We start from the raw sequence: 21,141 nt of genomic DNA, 5'->3' as shown, positions 1-21,141 counted from the left end.
CAGATCCGCCACCTGTGCTGACCTTTATTCAGTGTCAGCTGTAAAAATGTTCGTTTAGCATTGAGCTCCACGAACAGAGAAGCTGGAATGCTCAGCAGACAGCGAACACCTGGCTCAGAGCAACATTATCATTCATTTGGAGTCATATCTCTGTCTACCTGGTACATACAGGTCAACTATTTACTCTCTTGTGCTTGAGTTTTTAGTTTGTACTAAATGCAGAGGGATACTCTGGCCCTTTGTCTCCTCTAACAGCTGTGTCCACCAGGTAGTTGCTAATCTCTAGATCTCTGTCTTTGCAAAGGACGGAACCTTTCTGGTTTCCGTTTGCAGTCCGAGTTGTATTGATCAACCACACTTGAACAGCCTTTTGCTTAATGCACTTTAACAGCCGGTGTAAAGTGCAGAAGAGGAGAAACTTGTTATGCTTGTCAAGCAAATACCTGAAACAAAACCTGTTAAGGGATGGTAAACTAGCTCCTTGTGAAATGATCCTACGCTAGATGTCAACTCTTAACTCCACCCCCATTCTCACCTCACGTTGCCATTCAGACTGTAAACAATGACAGACACAAGAAGCAGGAAGTCTTAGTCTGGATATGAATTTCCCATTAGGGCACTGGCAGTGTACGGTTGCTTTTAATGGTTTTAAAGTGAAACCAGATGACTGCTGTGGCCAAAGAATGGCACTATTAAAACAAATCAGTGCAGTTCAGGATCGGACTGCACTGATTTGAACAATTATCATCATTCTGTTATAAGGCTCATAAGCTTGTAAAACACAGGCTTCTTTCTTTTATCTCTTTCCTGTAATCCTGAGAAATGATTTTCACATCCGAAGCTCGCCTTTAATGCAGTCTACACATGCCGATTCCTTGTCATTTAAAATTGTGTTTTATCTGCACGGGGTCTGATCCCTCATCATGGGTTTGATCAGGCTCTAGAGGACGGATCAGCCAAATCAAACAACATTTTTGTGATGTCTCACAGTGTTTGATTTGCTTCACTATCCCCTCACATGTCCATCTGTCTCTCAGGATGGTTTCGTCCAATTTATTCAGGCTTTAGTGGCATCATGTAAGCTCTGCAAGGCTAGAACAACTTAAGTTCACAGCTTTTCTCTTTTCTCACATTTCTCACACAGACTTGCTTTGCGTCATCCCTCCTTCCAAATAATATCTCTCCCTGCATCACCTGTGCATTTTAAGGCATGTACGTCAGCACACATATTTTCTAATTAACACTTCTTCCAGGTGTAAAACCTTTTTTTTGTTATTATCTCTCCTCTCTCTCTCTCCTTCATGAGGATGATGTGTCTCTTTTGCTACAGTAGCAGGCTATAATCTAATTGGCCTATTACCATTTTGTATTTATGTCAGAGCAAAATGAATGAATTAATGTGTGAGTGGATGTTTGGAGCCATGAAATACTGTAAAAGGTACAAACAAACTATACAAATTCTGATGCCTGTCTGAAGCCTGTGAAACTGATAAAAACTCATAATAAAAAATCCACGAAGACCTTGGTCTGAAATCCTTCACTGGTACGAACTGGCTGGGAGCCTGAAAAAAGCAATTAAATAGAGAAAGAGAAGAGAATGAGATGGGTAAGACCATCAGACACTGACACGTATTCAACTCAATTTATATGTGAGGGGCAAGTGGACTGACGTCAGTGATGTGACGCACAGAGACCCAGAGGAATTTCTCAACTCAAAAACTCAAATCACCACAACCAGACGGCGAGCTGAAAAAAAAAAAACATCACATCAATCAAATCTTGACAAAAGTAGTTTACTTCGCAGTCTTTTAAAACAGTAAATAATGAATGATTTCACATTTGATTTGAGTGTTTTTGATTTGAGTCTGACTTAATGTTGCTGAGCATCAGGAAATATCACTTAGCTGCACTTTTACTGCAGGAACAAGAAGCATTCTTCAGTTTTGCAGGGAGTTTTGGCAGTAGAGGATAATTTGGAGCTACTTTTTTTGGCATACGTGCTGGAAACATTCGGGGTAGTCCCAGTGGGACGGCACATTTAACTGTGAACAACACATTTTAATAACGTAATACACAGAAGAGCTCACAATAAAAATGAACCACAAATGATTTGCAATTAAAAAAAAAGCTGCCCCTAACACTCATTACCTCAACACCTAACTTATTACTGAAAATGATAATGAACTGTATATAATATAAGTGAAGCAAATTTACACTTTATTTAATCACATTACTCCCCAATACCAATAAATAAAGCTTTAGATAAAATTGCTGTGACTTTCCCTCACTCTGTGTCACACTCTGGCTTTTAATCTCCAAATCTCCAAATCCCATGTCATTCATCCTATCTCTTTTTCATCCCTCAACTCCCTTTCTCTTGTATCCTGTCAATTAACAAACGTTCTTTCCTTTGTTAATATGAGGGGTTTTAGCGAGAATGTAATAATTGTTTTGGTTTGGACCGTTGGTCTGGCATTTAGGGGGATCATCAACACCCAGCAGCAGCCATCCAGTCCTCGCCCTGATTCACATATCTTCCAAAACCAGCTGATCTCTAAACGTGGGTTTATCAGCAGCTAAAATAAGCACGATAGCTAAGAAGCACAACGTGCCAATTACAAAATCTTATAGCAACTGGTCGCCTCCCTGCAACTGCTCACCCGTCTGTCCACTAGAGCACTGACACACCAAACTGAAAGGATCTATCCATCAAACTCCTGCTAACACTCAAATGAAGCCAGTGGGATAAATAAAAGGATTATCTCATCTTATGTTAATGGAGCAGAGTGCCGCAGAAGCCTACTTTGCGTCTACGTCCATAAATTTCACACACAGTATAGGTCTGTATATGCCATTTGCAAACTCTCCATTTTTATTGCCGTTAACACATTTGAAAAACACACAACTGGTGATCCGACTGCCTGTTCGGTCTTCTTGTGTCCTGTACCGCCGCCTTGCCTCCTCCAAAATGTGACAACTGCCAAAGACTGTAGAGGCACAGCTACAGCTTTTAAGCACTGTGGCTTTAGTCTCTGACAGCACTGTCATCTGTAGCATCAACAGAAACCTCGTATATTACCAAGACTGCCAAAAAATAAACATATTTCATATCTGAGCTGTGAGACGGCGTAAGCCAGGCTGCTGCCATAAATGAAGAATATAATAAATTTCACAACTCAAAAGTATTCACAGCTTCAGAATACCTTGGTTGCGGCAAAGTAGCTTAACTAGGGCCCCAAACATATAGTTTGAATTAACTGGTTTGTATTAATGGAAAGGTCAAAAAGGTTTTTATTTCATTTCAACCATATATATAGCAGGTAGACGTTCCTCCAGGATCATCAAACAACATGTAGACATAGGACTACGTACAATGCAAGGGTCTGAGCATAAAGTGCGTGTGTGCAAGCTTATGCAAACAATACAAAAACAATGCAAATGGTGCATGAACGGGAGACAGAGTAAAGACAGACAATATGATGAAGACCTCGGCTGAAGTCTCCTCTGACAACCAGGATGGGCTGAATGCACGAGAGACAGAGAAAGGAAAGCGACAGATTTACAATGAATTGAAGAGCAGAGAGCAGCGAGTGATTGGCTCAGGGAAAAGTGGGAAAATGGATTATTGGACGAGAGCAGTGACGTTAATATTGAGAATGAAGTGAATTTGACAGCGTGGGAAAGCAGATGGGCTGCAGAGAATAGAGCAGCAGGAACAGACAGCTATAACTGTAGGGGTGGGGTGGGGGTGGGAAGGAGGGGCCACATTCGCTTTTCATTCATAAAAAAAAAAAAAAAGAATATTGACCAGCTCCACACACCCAGACAGTCACTGTGTGGGGTTGGTCTGACTTTTAATGATCAGTTCCAGAAAGTTATTCTTGTCAGGTCGAGTCCAGCGCAGGAAAGGCGTGGCAGGAAGGATTTTAAGATGTTGTTCTAAGACCACAAAACATAACTGGAATCTTCAAGAATTACCTTAACATTAACCTTATTCCAGAGACTGTCTCAAATATATACACATTTATATGTTACCAAAGCCTAAAACTCAGAAATAACTTCACTTTCAACTTTCAATTTGATTCTCAAGGTGGCCCTATGAGAGATACTAATACACAAACCAAATTCTATTTTCTGATTATTGCCCATTATCTCCCATCTCTCAGAGGCTTTCATTAGGATCTGTGTCAACCGCTGGCAGACAGCATTCAGTCCCGGTAAAGACTCAGTATCACCACATTTAAATAAACAAACGACTAATGGATGGATTTTCTTTAGCTCTCTCCTACAGGCTGCTGCTTCCAAAGCAATCCTCCCTCCCCTCCCCTAGTCATCAGCGCCCCTCACCTCTTTGCTTGCATCCGTCTGTTCCCCTTTCATCTGTTATTTTTAACCCTCAGGCATGCCTCATGTGTGACGCAGATGGGCACGCAATGCAGACACAGTAAACTAAACAGGGGAAGGGTCTGGGCTGCAGGCAAAGAGAGGAGAGACAGTGACTGATGCGAAACAGGAAAAGCGGCAGACACAGGGGGTCTTATTAGAGAGACAAGACGGGAGAAAGACTTAGTTAAAGACCGGAGGCGAGGGATAGGTGGTGAGATAGACAAGAGAGAGCGTGAATTGTTGTCGCCCCTCGTTTTGCACACAACTCACAAATAAACAGGCAGATTTCCCAAAACTTGTCACCTGTCACACATCACTGAAACACCTGCCAGCGACATTTCTATTTAAAAAAAAAAAAAACACAATCAGCATTTTATTATTTCCTCTTCTTCCCGCTGCCTTTACCCGCTCTATCTTCCAGAAAGCTCAACACACCCACTCGTTTGTGTGAGCAGAAAGAAGAGGAGTTACATATCAATCTTACATCACTCAACAGTCAGCCTGAGACTTTTCATAGATGCACTGAATGAGCAGCAACACCACATGACGCACACCAACTGTCAGGTTGAAGTAAATGCGCCTCCGTGTGTGTGTTTGCATTTGTGTGTGAAAATATATGGAGATGTATTTGTGAATGGTTAATTTTAAGCAGACAGCAAGTGGCTCCAGAGACTCTCACAGTACAGAGGAAATAGAAAGTTTTTCCTCCATATGGTCTGATGATTTACCCCGTTTTTCCCTCCAACTTATAATAACGAGTCCTCATTACTCATAATTGGACAATGAGACTAAAACTGTCAGGACACTCCTACACAGCATGCTGTACGTGCTCGAGAACTTTCCAAATGTATACATCACAATTCCTGCACACAACAATGGAGGCATCCAAAATACCGCCAACTGTAATGATTAATAAGGTTGCACGGAGGACTTTATTATTCAGATATCACGGTAAAATTAGTACTGATGACACATCCTAAAATCTGTTAATGTGACAGCAATTAACAATGCAGGGAATCATCTGCTTCGTGGTTTTTATTTTATCTGCCCGTAACTCTGAATGAGCTCATTCAGCTTGCTGAGAAACAGTTACAGCGCAGTTAGTGGGAAGATAATGACTTCCTTTAGTTGTACGGAGTACCAAAGGAGACGGAAACAAAGTGATGAGCAAGCACAGAAAATAGTTTTTTAAAATAAGTAGAAACTGAATAATAAATGTTAAAAGAAAATAGAATAAATAACAATCAAATAAATGTGAAACTGACAAATGCAAAAAATTAACAATGAAATAAATCATCATCTTAAATGTAGGTTATTGTATCGTTAATATACTAGCTCTAATTAAAATTTTATCATTTTAAATTAAATTACTAATTTTTCCCGCCAGCAAAGAACAAGCCCAATAAAGTTTCTCAGACTGATAAGTCTCCTCAACCTGAGTGCTGCCTTTGGCACGATAGATCATGGCATTCTTGTAAACAAGCAATGGGAGGGAACATCATAGACATCCCTCAACTGGTAATTGTCATATTTATCAGATAGCAGGTTTTATGTTGCTGTGAATAATTTTGAATCTGTAATATGATGTATGGTGTTCCTCAGGGGTCAGTTTTAGGACCAACTGTATTTACTTTTACTATATGTTTATTCATGGACGCATATTTCTCAGGCATAGTATCTCCTTACATTTTTATGCTGATGATACTCAGACCTACCTTCCCTTTAACATGTCAGACATGGAAACCCTGAGTTCATTAAACAACTGTCTCCATGGCATCAAAAATTGAATGAGCAACAACTTCCTGCAGTAAAACTCAGACAAAACCAAAATCACTGTAATTGAACCACAACAACTGGCAAAGCAAGTTCTACCCTTGGCTGGTTCCCTCTGCAACAATATCAGTCCTGTTGTGAAACCCCTTGGTGTCTGGTTTAATTTAGTTGAGTCCCATAGTACTAATTTAGTCTAAACTTGTTTTTGCCATCTCAGGAACATTTCCAAAATCCAATCCATTTTATCTTTTAAAGACACATGGACTATTTTACATGCTTTTATTTCATTGCGTCTGGATTATTGTGAAAGCCTTTCTACCTGTTAGAACAATGAATCAATCTCACGACTTTAGATGGTTCAAAATTCAGCTGTTTGGCTTTCAACCTGAACTAGGAAAAGGGATCATATCACTCCGGTTTTAACCGATCTCCACTGGCTCCCTCTTCATGGCTGTGAATCGGGCTACATCGTTGAGCTTTTAGCACCATACAGGCCATCACGTACCTTGAGATCCTCAGGCAGAGGTCTAATGTCTGTTCCAGGGGCACGGCTGAAAACAAAAAGTGACACGGAGCGTTCACAGTCATGACCCCTCAGCTGTAGAATGATCTGCCTCAGGGAATCAGGTCAGCTGACTCTATCTCGTAAGCTCCTTTGAATTGCTACTTAAAAATATTTTTATCGGAGAGACTTTCTTGATTTCTTCTTAGTTCTAAGTGAGTTTTAATTGAGATTTTGATTAAGTTCTTAACTGTATTATGTTGTGTTTTATTGTTTTTCTTTTAACTTTTGTTTCATGTTGATTTTAGTGACAAAATCAAGCGTTGTGTTTTACCAGCTTTGTAAACTGGGGTGTGATCTATTTAGTTTTTCAGTATACACATTAACAGCCTGTTGAAGAAATCTGAATTAAAATGTCAGTAAAAGATTATGGCAAATTAGATGTGTACATTTCTGCCTTTATTCCTTCCTTAGCTCGTCTTCTTTTTTATTCACTATACGCTCTTGTGTTTGTTATCTGAAAAGCCAGATGTGGTCCTGCATGAAGCGTCTCTCAGGAGAGAACTACAGCTTTGGTTTAATTGTTGTTTCAATTTAATTTTTAAACGAATTACCTCTAAGTAGATGTGACCATATTTCTGAAGGTCTTATTAAATCAAACCTGACTAGATTGAAGAACTCTTCCTGAAATTACATCCTGTTAAATTTCCATACAGGCTACTAAAGAGTGAAGGAGCTCTTCTCTTGTGCACAAGCTGCTGCTGTGTTGATGTAAGACCCGTTTATTTTATACAGAGTAGGGTCAGTCCCTGGGTGATCATGCCCCTTGGGGAAGAAGAAATGTAATGGGCAACAGAAGCTGCCAAAGCACGCGTGAGTAAACATCTGATCAGCCGATGAAGGACCACCAGGCAGTCAGAGACTAAATCCCCCCATGGAGGGCAAGTATAGACATTGGATGTTAGAAGGAGGAGACTGGGTGGATAAGTGTGTATCAGTGTATGTGTTCATCCACCTTTCCCTTTCTTTATCTCTCTGCCCATTATTTATCAGTAATACACCTCAAGGAATCATTAAGCTCTGATAAGCTATCCCATAATGCCCTGCTGCTGAGACAGTCCCAATTCACAGAATGACATCAGAAGCAGAGCTGCAAATAAAAGTAGCCGCATTTGTGAATGTGTGTGTGTGTCTGTGTGTTTGTGTGCGAGTGAGTGAGTGTGTGTGCACGCCGGCTTGTGCTCCGGTCTGCTCACATACCAACGTCCATGTGTGTGTGTGAACTTGAATGTGTGTGTCAGTCTGACGTCAATACTCCCCCAATCCATATTTAACTGCATAGTGAGGCTCATAACACCTTGTAGGTGTCTTATCTCCATGTATTTATAGACTGAAACTAAACTAAGTGCTGGTGTGACAGGTGAAGTGTGCCTTCTCCTCTCTAGTTTGAGGGGAGGAAGACGGCCGGGCAGAACCGACATGGGTTATTTCTGGAGCGGAGCTGCGGGGGAATCTGCTCCGACAGAAATGGGTTTTAGCGACGTTTTTGGATACAGTCAGCATTTCGAGTGGGAGGGATGAAAAAATAATGGGGAAAGCGCAAAAATGGTGCATCATCAGACATTAAAGTGAACTTTTACCTTGTTTACAAAAACAACAGCTGCTACAGTGCCTTAAATTTGGGCCCACATCTTTCTAATTATTGTCAAGTGTCCAAATAGAATGAAGACATTTCAAGTGCAGCAGTGACTCAGATAGAAATAGTAAACTGCCATTACGTCATAATGGTTTCTTTAAGTGGCAAAGTGTTCACAGTTTCTCATCTGGAAGACCTCTTCCTATTGGTTTTGCTATTTTTGCTGCCCCTAACTCTAACCCTCTACTTGTCAGTATGCTGGTGATGACTGTGTTACAGCCATGGACAGAATAAAGATTGTATTTATACAGTCTATGGTTACAGCTGTGTTCACTGCATCTGAGAAATCTTCATGTATTGCACAATATACCGTTCATTCCTGTAATAACTGAAAGCTTAAATTTGTTGTATTTACATACAATCAATGACTACATTTGGACGATATTTCTTTAACCTCACTGAAATCCTACGTAACTGTTTACATGGATGCTAAATGAAACAATCAGATCACAAATACAAAATGTGTTTACATGACCAAAAGCATCAGTCACTAATAGCTAATATTTTTCCTATTAAACAGATTATCAGAGCATTAAACCACCCTTCTTAATCCCTTCTGATCGGGCCAGTCTGTTCTGGTTGAGGTGATCAAATGTGGCATTTTCATATTGATACTGATTCGTGTAACTCTAGTGTCCATGTATACCCGGATGTGTAGCTGTCCCAGAAGAGCAGCAGGAGGAGGAGCCATACTTCAGATGTCATCAAGGCAGCGAGACTTCATTTAAAAGTTAAGAGGTTTGTACTGCAAGACGTTCCAAAACTTTGACTTCTGTGCTTGTACACAGGACACAGCTGTACTGAAATTCAGAACGCTTTGTTGTTGAATGAAACGCTGCACCACTGCCGTATTCTTCCAACTCTGACCCAGAATCAGCCAGTGAACTCATTTAAAATGCGAAATCCATTCATTATTTACAGGAGTTTGCAGCACACACACACAAGCTTCAGCTTGGCAAGAGAGGGGCTGCCAACGGAATGTTAAGCTCAGTTTCTTGCAGCTCACACACACACACTTAAAGGCTTGAATCTTTGATGTTTCATTAATGCCCCTTGTCTTTATCTTCTCACCATTCATAGGGAAAATTAAACCTGGGACGCCCAAAACATCGCCCTGCCTTGAAACTTAATTATGAAACAAATTGCCTATAAGGTTTTACGGAGTTCCAAAATTAGAAATGTGTTTCCAGTGCGTGCACTCTGGCAGTCAAGAGTTTATTGATGCAATGTAATGAAAAACAAAGTGGTCATACAAAGATACAATGTGGAATGTCCAGCATTGTCCTAATGAACTCAAAGCAGCCCTCCTTTCCTTCGGATCAAAGACTTGCAGAACTTTCTAAATGAGAAAGCTGGCGCAAGAGAAGAAGAGCAGTGGAAATTAAAACAATCACAATATTAATTTTCTTTTTCTGCTGGTAACAGGTTCTGGTGATATCACAGAACTCCAGGGATGTCAATGACATAATGGTCGACATCAGTCTATAGTTTGCTCAAAGTTAAAATGATACTCATTTGACAAAACATTAGGTCCACTAGCGAAAAAAAAAATATATATATATATATATATCAAATGTGCACTGACTCCCACTGAAAGATGATAATTCAACTGTATGATCATTTTAGAGGATGTAGTTTGTGGTGCCGTTAAAATGGATTGAATTAAACACTAAAGGGTTTCTGTTATAGACTAGGCCACTGACTAAAATGAAGATGTGAAAATAACAGAAACGTGTATCCTAACCCTAACCCTAACCCTCACAGTTATTTTAAACTAATGCAGGTCCCATAACCCTTAATCAAAATAAGATTTAGTGCTGGGCCGCTACATTAAAATCTATTAGTTTTCACTAGTGTACCTAATGAACTCACAAGTGAGAGGATATCAAAATAGTTGGACTTCAGCTACGTGATCTGGTTTCAAATCAGCAAAATGCACACGGCTCTGTGTATCTTTAGATTAATGCTGAACCTTTCTGTGCAGAGTTGTTCTGCCATCTAATGATGTGCCTGCGTGGGTTTTCTCCAGGTGCTCCGGCTTCCTCTCACAGTCCAAAGACTGTCAGAGGCTTGCTGGGTTAATTATTGATTCTAAACTGGTTGTATGTGTGAGTGTGAATGGTTGTTTGTCTCTCCGTGTTAGCTGGCCTCCTATGTTACCTGTGACTGACTGGCAACCTGTCCGGGATGACCGGATGACAGCAACAGATAATGAATGAATGAATGAATGAATGACCTGGCACTTTTTATGTGTCAGCCCTGGAATTATAAATTAAAAATAAATGTGTAAACTTCCCTTCACTCCATCCATCAGTAACAAAAATGTGACCAGTTTATACAACTTCCTGTTAAAGACATTGGAAACAAAACACTGGAACTGATTTGAGCACAGACACGCCATAACCCTGTTAACCCAAAGAGGCTAACTATTGTGTTGACGTCTGTCTGGCATACAAACAACAAGGCTTCAAAAGGTGATATTGCAGAGGTATTGTTCTGCATTACATCAGACCGTGCAGGTGTTTGAGATGTGAGAAATTCCCGTTGGTCGTGTTATTATAGGAATATAATCAGTCTTCTTTCCTGAGAAAGTAAAAGGGAATCTATTTGCCTTTTCAACAAGACGTAGTGTAGTGCCACAGGGAACAAGCTACTCTTTTAAGCAGATAACATTACACTGCTTCAGAGGGAAATTGTATAACGTTAGTCATTTTATTATTAATGGAGCGTGTCCTCTTTTCATCAGATTCAATAATGATCTTTTGTTATATTTGAATAGGAGCAGTCAATAGGTTGGAAAGGGGAAAAAAATAATGTAGGGACATAGTGAATCACAACTATGTAGAGTATTCGTCATTTCTGGGCAAACAATGATTGAATAACACTCTAATGCCTTTTACTGAAGCTTGTCTAATTATATTTCTATGATATGAAGTACCCTCAGCAACTTAAAACGTCCGTCTATTAAAGTCTGATCATTATTGGCGTCATACTGATGATTGTCACGTTTGATGATGTCGTTTCAGAATATTTGAGAAGCCTTAGGGGAAGAAGCAAGCATTAAGACAGAAAGCGTTAACGCTAATATGTGCGTCTATTTTGGTGCTGATGTTTTCAGACCACACCGGGCATCAATATTCTCTTTGGTGAAAGAGATAAATAATGCATGAAATCGTGCATCATAGAAAGTATTAATGTGCTGTTTTAGAAAGAGTGCTCTGGTAGAAGTGATGGAGTGTGTTTTTCTTTCACAGATCAACAATGCTGGACCAAATTGTTTTCCATCAGTACAAATCAAATTTGTGTCTCTGCCTATGCAGAGGTGTGAGGTAGACTGGAGAAATCGCGAATTACCTCAAGATGTGGTCTGAAATTGAAAAATCAACTGAGCCAATCGTTTTCAAGTTCTTTGAAGTTTGAATGGGAGTCAATAAAACTCCAATTTTTACTTCAGAGAAGAAGAAGATTACATATCGAACTTTCTGTGTGTTTTCTAGCAGTGTTTTTTAAATTCAACATGCAGCTCCAACTAAACTGACTGTCATGCTTGAAACAGGAGGCCTCAAACCTCGAGATTCATTTTGTAGTAGTAGTTATTAACATTTCTCATTGCATAGCCATACTTTTGTTTACTTTGTTGTTGTTTTTTGTTACATCATCTGGCTGTTTGAGCTTCACTGCACAGAATGTGTTCAGACTTTGACACTGGAAGACTGTTTTCAAGTTCCAGTTTACAAGTGTGATGTGGAAACCTCCAGTGCACACTGACTGAGAATGGACTTTCAGTGTAGCAGGAGACGTTGAGTGTCTAAAGTTAATTCATTAATTCATCTTCTGTAACCGGCTGTTCCTGTTAAGGGTCACGGGGTCTGCTGGAGCCTATCCCAGCTGTCATGGGGCGAGAGGCGGGGGTACACCCTGGACAGGTCGCCAATCTATCACAGAGCTAACACAGAGAGCCAGACAACCATTCACACTGAGTGTCTAAAGTTAAACTTTTTAAATTATACATTATTGTATATTGTATATTAATAGGTATATTAATATCAATATTCATTCATATTTAAATCCATATTTATTTATTTTTACATAAAAACTACTGAAAATAAAAACTATACAATTTAATAATATGCAAATACACAGTATTAAGTTTGAAAGCAATATCGTGTATATAAGGAAGATGTCATTAAAAGACCATTGTTAGTGGGTTGTTTATTTTTGTTTTTTACTTCCTTTATTGCTCCTTTAAGGGGATATTCTCTGAAGTCACACAGCTGTGTGGAAACTCAGTGAGCTCCTCAGCCATAGACATAGGGGGATGCATACCTGTGACCTTACGGTCCCAGAGCTGCTCCTCTAACCATTAGCTCACAGCTCCCCATACAGTCTTCAAGAGCCGCATGACACTTGTACACCTGTTGTGACGTCGCCAATACTCAGATTCGAGGTGAGCTCAGAGAAACCTTTCACTTTCAGCGGATTCATCTGAAAGCATCCTATGAACTTTGCACCTACATTATTTGTTTTTGAGTAGCAAACTGACACACGTTTTTGTGTATGAAAATGATCACACACAAATTACCGTCGCAAGCAGAGAATTTTTTGGTCTTAACACACGTGATCTTTAGGAGTGTTTTCCGATGCCATTTCAGCTTGTTTTGTCTTCCCCTGTGTAATTCAGTTGCGTTATACTCGTACAGACCAGCTTTACTTTAAGAAAACACTGTGTAACGTGTACGACAGGATGCACTGGACAGTTGTCTAGTAATCTATAATATTCTGTGAGGCGTTTGTGAAGAGCAGTTGGTGGAAGATGTGTAGCATGGAGCGCTGAGAATATTTACATTCTGCTTATCTCCTCTCTAAGAACAAAATTAATAATTAGAAATAATTATAATTAATAATTAGTGATTCCAACAATTTAGCTATTATTAAGGCTGTTATTCCATTCATTCCACTTTCTTGGTATAACCAGTAGCCTACATCGCTCACAATGCAACTCAGCCATTGACAAGCTGGTTGAAGACACAGGGGCAGCAACTAATTATTCCTGAAAGCCAAATTTAATGGGTTAATTGTTCATAATAATTTCATTTGTTTATTTATTTTTGCCACACGGGGGCAGCAAAAACAAACCGTGTAGGTACATTAAGGCAGTCAGTGTGTTGACAATTGACTGATGCCTCACAGCAAGAAGGATCCAGGTTCATATCCATGGGTCGACTGGGCCTTTCTGTGTGGAGTTTGCATGTTCTCCCTGTGTCTGTGTGGGTTCTCTCCGGGTACTCTGGCTTCCTCCCACCGTCCAAAGACATGCTCATTAGGTTAACTGGTGATTCTAAATTGGCCGTAGATGTGCGTGTAAGTGTGAATGGTTGTCTGTCTCTCTGTGTTAGCCCTGCGATAGACTGGAGACCTGTCCAGGGTGTACCCCAGCTTTCGCCCGATGACAGCTGGGATAGGCTCCAGCCCCCCCATACAGAAGATGAATGAATGAATGAATGTGTTGATAATTGACAGTTTGGAGTAAACACAGACAAACATATTAACTAACACTTATTATTGGCCACGCTCCCTGCTATGTTGTGTGAAATATTTGGCTGTTAAGCCGTTAAATCCACTACCATGGTCACCAGCTAGCTAATAAGCAGCAACACTATGAGAGCTGTTAAAGAACCAAAACAGTCGAATGGCCTCAAATCCAAACCAGTGAGCTAAAAGATCCTTTAAAGTTGAACATATTCTGTAAGTTTGTCACTGAGAGCAACACCTTTTATTTACACATTTTACTTTGTTCCATTTTTAATTAAAGAAAAACACTGTAGATTTTTTTGTTTCAATAAATACTACAGGAAAAGATGTAAAGTAACATCCAATGATGCCAGGGGACAGCCCTTTAGGTATGTAATGGAATAGTATTAAACAAATGTAAATCCAGACCAAATTTGTTGAATAAAACATCATTTCAGGCAGAGCAGGGTGTGAGATGCTTTATTGGGGTTTAGGATTGATGCGTCTGCAGGATCTGAGCACAGAGAATCTGCCACCATTGGTCTTACTGTGGCATTTTCCCTGGCTTCAGTTCCCCCATCACACAGACAAACACAAAGCCACACTGGTACCCCCCTCAGTCAGGCTCCAATGGTCTGAGTGAGGGCTGACGTTGGTGAGATGCGGAGGAGAAGTATGTGAGGGGGAGAGAGGGAGGGCGGGGAGGAGAAAAAGAGGAAAGTGAGGAGCTGGGAGCTGACGAACAGAGACAGTGAGAGAGGAAGAACAAAAATGGAGGGAGAGTTAATTATCAGATGCAGCCTCAGTGGTTTGTATAATTATCCTCCTCAACTTTTTCTCACTTTTCATTGGTCACTAGATCACAACTAAATATAACAGCCCACTGGTGTCCCTCCATCCTGAATTCAAACCACCTAGAGATTTTGGGACGGGGAGAAAATATTAAACCCTCTCCTTCCTCCTCTCTTTCTTTGCCCTCCCTCCTCCACCCACAGCTTCATCTTTGTGTCCGCCCTCGGCCTCCGACTCTCCTCCAATCCCTCTCTTTCTCGCCCTCGCTGGGTTTCACTTGGAGGACATGGTGTAGCAGCCGTGTGGGTGCCACTGCATGTCACGGATGCGCCTCATGGACTGCATCTGGGGGCAGCGAGCACCGTACTCATTGAAATGCCTGTATTCGCCCTTCTCCAGCAGATACTGGCTGCCACGGTAGCCAGGGAACTGGTAGCCCACCCAGCTGAGGAGGGAAAGAGAAAGAGAAGAGGGGAGGATAGGGAATAAAGAGATGCAGGATTACAAGGCTGCACACGAGTGATTCAACAGAGAAAATGTATGCAAGAAAGGAAAAGCATAAGGTTGGAAGATGAGCAAGAGGCTAGTGAGACATTTGGAAGAAAGTGCCAGAAAGACAGATGCAGAGAAAAGCAGAGAGGATAAACATCTAACAAGTAGAAACATTTATCTGTACATCAGTATTTTGCCCGGCTCTACGTGGCAGGACAGTCTGGTTGCCAGCTGTTTGCTAGAGACAGCAGGGAGCTGCAAATAAAGTAATCACGGCAGAAACAGTGTTTGTTGCCTGCCACACCTCCGAGAACGCAGACAGAGAGCTGCTGACGTTCATGACTCTGTCAGCTAGCTGATGATGAAAAAGCCTCCTCTGCTGAACTCGCTCCTCAGCAAACACTTAGAGCTTTCATAGAGTTGTTGATTGCGCTGACGTCACCGATGTAAAAAAAACGTCTGACACGCGCTGCAGTGCACGGAGGTTTTGACGCAGCTTTTGCAAAAGCAGAGTCTAGTGCTGAAAAATGAATGACTCGCCAACTGGAAGCAGCAAAAGGAGACAGGATTTCAGAATCACTGTCAGACTCTAACTCCTCTGCCTCCTCACCTATTTGCACTGCTAAAGCGCATTCATTTGCATGTTCATTAACCCTGCAAAGCATAAAAAAAAATCACTTTTGAAACAGGGTGCTTTTGAATTGAGCAAATGTGTTGATTAGTGAACTTTACAGGTGTTGATTGGAAGATTTTAAGCCGACTGCTAGCTGTAGATTTGCATTTATCATGCAGATGTTGTATCACTGTCCTCATCCACCTCTCGGCTAGAAAGCTACTCTTTTCAAACATGCTGTAATTTACTGCGATACTCACGTTCCACAGCTGACCATGATGCTGCCCACCCTGTCGGTGAAACCGTAGGAGAACAGGCTGGGGACGTCGTCGTCCATGATCTCCATCTTGCGACCCTTGAACTCTCCAACCTCATACAGGCAGATCTTGTGCTTCTCGGGATCCTGCAAGGTGGTGGACAAAGAAGAGGATGACGGGACTGAGGACAGGCAGAATATGAAAGGAAGCGGAACAGTAGTCGGCTCCTACAGTACACACATTTTCCTCTGAGTGGACGGGGGACTGGAGCTTACCATGCGCACAGGTCTGAAGGAAAGCAGGTAGTCGTTCTTCTGGCAGTTGCTCCAGGAGTCCCAGCGGGGGTACTCTCCCTTCTCAAGGATGAACATTTCACCGCAGAAGTTCATCTGCTCAAAGCCCACAAATCTGAGAAGGAGAGGAGGGTAATTAATGACCACTTTACTAGAGCACTCGACAGAAATGAAGATCAATTCATGAGGAATGCTATGATAATTCAATAGTTGTAGGGTGCATTTGGTAGGCAGTGCAGGATCTGAGGTTTTGTGGATGTATAAAACTGAGAATATCTGGGCCCTGTTGCTTCGATTTAAACCATTTCTCTGTAACTTGTCTGCTGTGACGCATAAAATCTTGGTTTTCAGTGTTTTCTGTCTTGCAGTAATTAGCTTTTGGAAAAGAAATCTCATTGTTAATAGGGTAATTATTTAATCAAAGGAAGTTGCTGTAATAACTTGACACGGACGCTGCGTGTTTTGTGCTTGTTAGTAGTTCAGGAACAGAAGTTCGCTCTTCTGCTGCACTCTCTGCAAATTACCCCGGATGAAAGCATCAACTCAAATGGAAAGTGTGATATGTCACATAATGGAGCTGTAAAACAGTGAAACCACCTGCTCTTTGCTCAGAGGTGCGTAGGCACAGCACTTACATGTGTGGTTTGTCGCTGTACACAATGGGGATACTTACGGCCCACAGTCGACACGCAGGGAGCGCACCCTGTCCATTCCCATGTCACACACGTTCATGCACTCGTTAGAGATCTCCATGCAGCGGCCCTGGAAGTTCTCCTGGTCGTACACACACATCTGAGTGGTCGAGGTAAAGCAAAGAGAACGAGAGAGGAGGTCACAAAGGTGGTCTCAAGGGCAACACCTCAGAAATAGGAAAAGAGGGGTATGACGTAGGAGAAACTGTTCAAACATGAAAGACGGAGATTCAAATGAAACGCCTGTGCTGTTATGGCCGTGGTCTCTGCAGTGATTGAACACACAGAAGCTTCACACAATATTTTTCTGTCAGTTCTATCTGTCGACCACCCACTCACAGAGCTATAGGAACTAGCAGGTCACGGTAATAGACACCAGTCCAGAAGGTAAACTGTTACAGAGGTGTGAGGCCAGCAGCTTCACGCTGTGTGAAAAAGACTGCCTGATATATTTGAAGATGTTTGATCATCTCATGGTCTGTATGTGTTTGTGTGTGTTCGTGTGTGCGCGTGAGTGTGCGTGAGTGTGTGTATGTGCAGCATACCTTGTAGGACATCATGCCCATCTCAGACATCTTGTTCTGAGCTGCCTTCCCATCAGTCTGGGAAGCAGACTTGGATTTCTCTCCTCCAGCAGACATGATGACTGAGACGAAGAGAAGAGAAACGATACTAAAATTACTGTGGTGGGAAGGGGAAGCAAAGCATCTTCCAGTTTTATTTTCTCAATAATATAGCAATGAAATGAAAATCGTACCAAATCCTTTTTACGACGACAATCTGATGAACTACATAAACTTTAACATAATGAAAGCTAATTACGTTAACTCAAGAAGTGAAATCAGGACTGGAGACTTAAGTTTCCACAAAACCTCTCTAACAATCAAAGTTGAATGCTTAATTCAAATTAACATCAGATGAGATGGTGGGAAACATAACCATGCTTTTCTCTCTGTTTTTTAAATATTTTGCTTAACCATGGTTTTACTACAGTGCAAAACGCAGATAAAATTAAAGCTAATAAATGTTTTCTAGAAATATAACATTCAATCAGTACAGACCAACCATTTCTCCAAAAATCGTCGATGGCACCCCAACAAAAAGAAAAAGTACATACCCAAACAGAATGTTTCTCCAACAAATAAACACTCAGTTAAAACTTTACTACACTTGGTTCACACTGATTTATACTGAAAAACATCAAAACAATTCATCATAAAGATGACAAGTTCTAGGGCTAAAATAAATTCTACATACTACACTACTGTTTTAATAAAAGCACGTGAGCTTCACATGAACAGAAAATGTTCAGAGCAGTTAGGCAGCCTGAAACGTTTCTCTTTTTAAAGCTGAAATTTGCATGTCCAGTGCCGCATTTTTGAAAACTATTACACAACACTTGCTTAAACTTCAGAATAAACTCTGATGTTTATTCTGAACAGGCCACAGAGCCTTTTATTGGGAGTCGTACAGAAGAAATTCACAACTGACTTTAGCTCTTTTTCCTGTCACAAGCTATTCTTGCTTTCTACCTCTCTCCCTACTTTTCTGTATGATGTTTGTCCACTGTCTTACCTGTACCAGTGTGTGCGTAAAGGAGTAGATTCAGGGCGGAGACTGGTGGTCTGTGTGAGAGTGCGCCGGGCCCCTCGTCGCTTTTATATGCTGGCGCCCAGAGAGAGGGGATTATAGACACAGAAACAAACTCGCTGAGCTCACAGCCCCCACAGAATAGAAATACCCCCATCATCAAAGAGAGGGAGAGACACGCAGAAAGACGGACAAATGATATTGGTTGAAAGAAGAGGAAAAAACATATGATAAAAATCTAAATACACAGACGAAGGACAATACCGTCATAAAACCTTGATCATACTATGAGTCCATCAACTAAGAGAGAAGTGTCAGTACAGCTGGATTAAGTAGCAAATTGTGTTACGTACACTGTATTTTACCCCTACAGCAGAGTCATAATGATAACATCCACACTGACCAGGTTCACATTTAAGAGCATGTCCCAAAATTATACCCTCATATTCCCTTCAGTGCCGTAATAAAGAGGCACGAGGACAAACAATAACAGGGAAAGCAATAAGCTGTGAGAAGCAATATCCTTGATTTACCTGCACCTCTGGGTTCAGAGTGTGCATGTACAACACCCTCAATCACTCTCTTCATCACAGCAGGAGGGAGCTATTAAATTAGAGCCCTCTGCCTTTTTTAGTGCGTGTGTGCGCGTAGGTGAATGAAATATTGAGGTGGGCATTAGCTGCAAAACGAGCAGCTGCGTGTCAAATGAGATCCTGATCACGGAGTTCTTGGGGTCAGTGGCCATGAATCAACCACACTTCACTCTCAGCGGCTGCTGGACGTCCTCAGAGAGTCACGGCGAGCGGAGGAAAATGGGAAGTAGATATTGGCGAGAGGAAGAGAGCACACCGGGGTCACATCAGTTATTTCTGCACCTTACAGTCCTCCTCACGCAAACAGATTAAGTCTCCTGGTTTACTCACAAATTACAGCACAGATCGTACTTGTAATAATGTTGGTAACAACTTTTTAAACCTTCAAAATGAAAAAGGCATTCTGTTTGGGGAATGTTACCAGACATGTTTGTTTCATTTAACCCAATAACAGACATCTCACCTCTCAGGTTAAAAATGCCAAAATAAAGTACTTTACATGATAATACAAACTATAGAATGAGAATAAACATTGATACAGAATCAGGATCAGGAACGTAATGACATCCTCAGCTATTTTAAACCACTACTGTACTAAAAACAAAGGAATGCAATGTGTAAAACCTCAGATTTTGTTCTTTCATAAACTTTTAGGATCTTTCAAACAGCCTCTCTGGACTCTATAAACCAGGAAATCTATCTTTTAGTGGACGTAAATATCCTTGTAACTCTTGAGTAGGACTAACATTTCCTCAGGCACAATCATAGGTGATCATTTGCCATCCTACTGCTTATCCACGTTTGTAGAATTTTGTCATTTATATGTTTATATAAAGGCAGGTCATACTTGCTTGAGTAATGCTTGGATAATTATTGTTTTATTTCAAGATCAGAAATCAGTTTATGTTTGACATTTCATATACAGGCTTATTTGACTGAGACAATAGGAACCATTTTTTTTTTTTATCAATTGATGTGTTGTCTCAAATCTTCTAGTTCATTCTTTCATCTGAGACTTTTATCCTCCATGGCTGAAGATGTATCCACCAGTTGATCCCTTTACGAGTGCATTTGTCCCTCAGTGCATGAAACTTTGAAGAGCGACGTTTTTAACACGACACTGAAAACTCGGCCTGGGTGGCCAAATCACATGTTGGAGCAATAAAATTAGAGGAATTATGCTCATCTGTATGAAATCTGAGCTCAAAATCATGAATGTGCCTCTGTATGTGGTTTGACAGCCCACACTACAGTACACACGTCTTCCCTTTCTGAGGTTAGTGGTGTTAGGTTTCGCTAGCTGTGGAGGTGTGTGTGGGTGATTATGAAAGTCACCACGTTAAGGTGAATTCGCTGCCATCCTCTGTGCTCTCCAGATGAGATGCATTGAGGATCAGGTGACAAAGGGGGCATGTTGCTGTGGCAACTGTGGCCTATTGTCCAAACTGATGAACTGGGGGATTTTACACTGAAACAACATCCAGGAAAAGTTCAGTGGGTGTTTGGTGTGTGGCTTTATTTGAATTTCAACATATGATTATTGTCATTTAATTAATAGTTAATCATTAATTAATAATTAATGAAAGAATTTTTCTTGTGTTTAAACTTCCACTTTTTGAAAGCCACCATTTAAACAGGTTTCCCGGATGACTCTCCAAATCCTCCTCATTCTCTGCCTATAGCCCCCGGCCATTGTTGCGCTATACGATGGCACTGCTGACCTATACGAATAGAGCAAAAGCAGCCCCGCATTCATCACCCGCACCTCTGTGGCTGCGCTGTATATGATCTGCTGAGTCGACAGGCCGCATAGTGTCACAAAGAGAGAGAGAAAGAGACGGAGCGCCGTGCGGCAGGCCCGCCTGTGCGCGCACACAAGCCGTTTTACGCGCAAACAGGAGCGCAGGGTCACACCTGGGTCAAGCTGGCCATAGTTAGCCAGTAGAACACC

At 41.2% G+C, this 21,141-nt stretch overlaps 1 protein-coding gene across 1 annotated transcript; it reads right to left on the bottom strand.

The window, feature by feature from the left end:
- Positions 1 to 14,933: 14,933 nt before the first annotated feature.
- crybb1l2 (crystallin, beta B1, like 2) lies at positions 14,934 to 19,473 on the bottom strand (the record flags this gene model as incomplete). Its single annotated transcript, XM_084560091.1, has 6 exons — positions 18,583 to 19,473; positions 17,553 to 17,653; positions 16,989 to 17,107; positions 16,298 to 16,430; positions 16,026 to 16,168; positions 14,934 to 15,105 (listed from the first exon to the last, which is right to left on the bottom strand). The coding sequence occupies exons 1-6, from the start codon at positions 18,755 to 18,757 to the stop codon at positions 14,934 to 14,936; spliced, it is 843 nt and encodes a 280-aa protein (XP_084416217.1). The 5' UTR covers positions 18,758 to 19,473.
- Between the last annotated feature and the right edge of the window lie 1,668 nt (positions 19,474 to 21,141).

This window comes from Chelon labrosus (assembly GCF_963514085.1).
Source record: "Chelon labrosus genome assembly, chromosome: 2".
In the NCBI taxonomy this organism is placed as follows: domain Eukaryota; kingdom Metazoa; phylum Chordata; class Actinopteri; order Mugiliformes; family Mugilidae; genus Chelon; species Chelon labrosus.
This window is presented reverse-complemented; position numbering and strand designations above follow the sequence as displayed.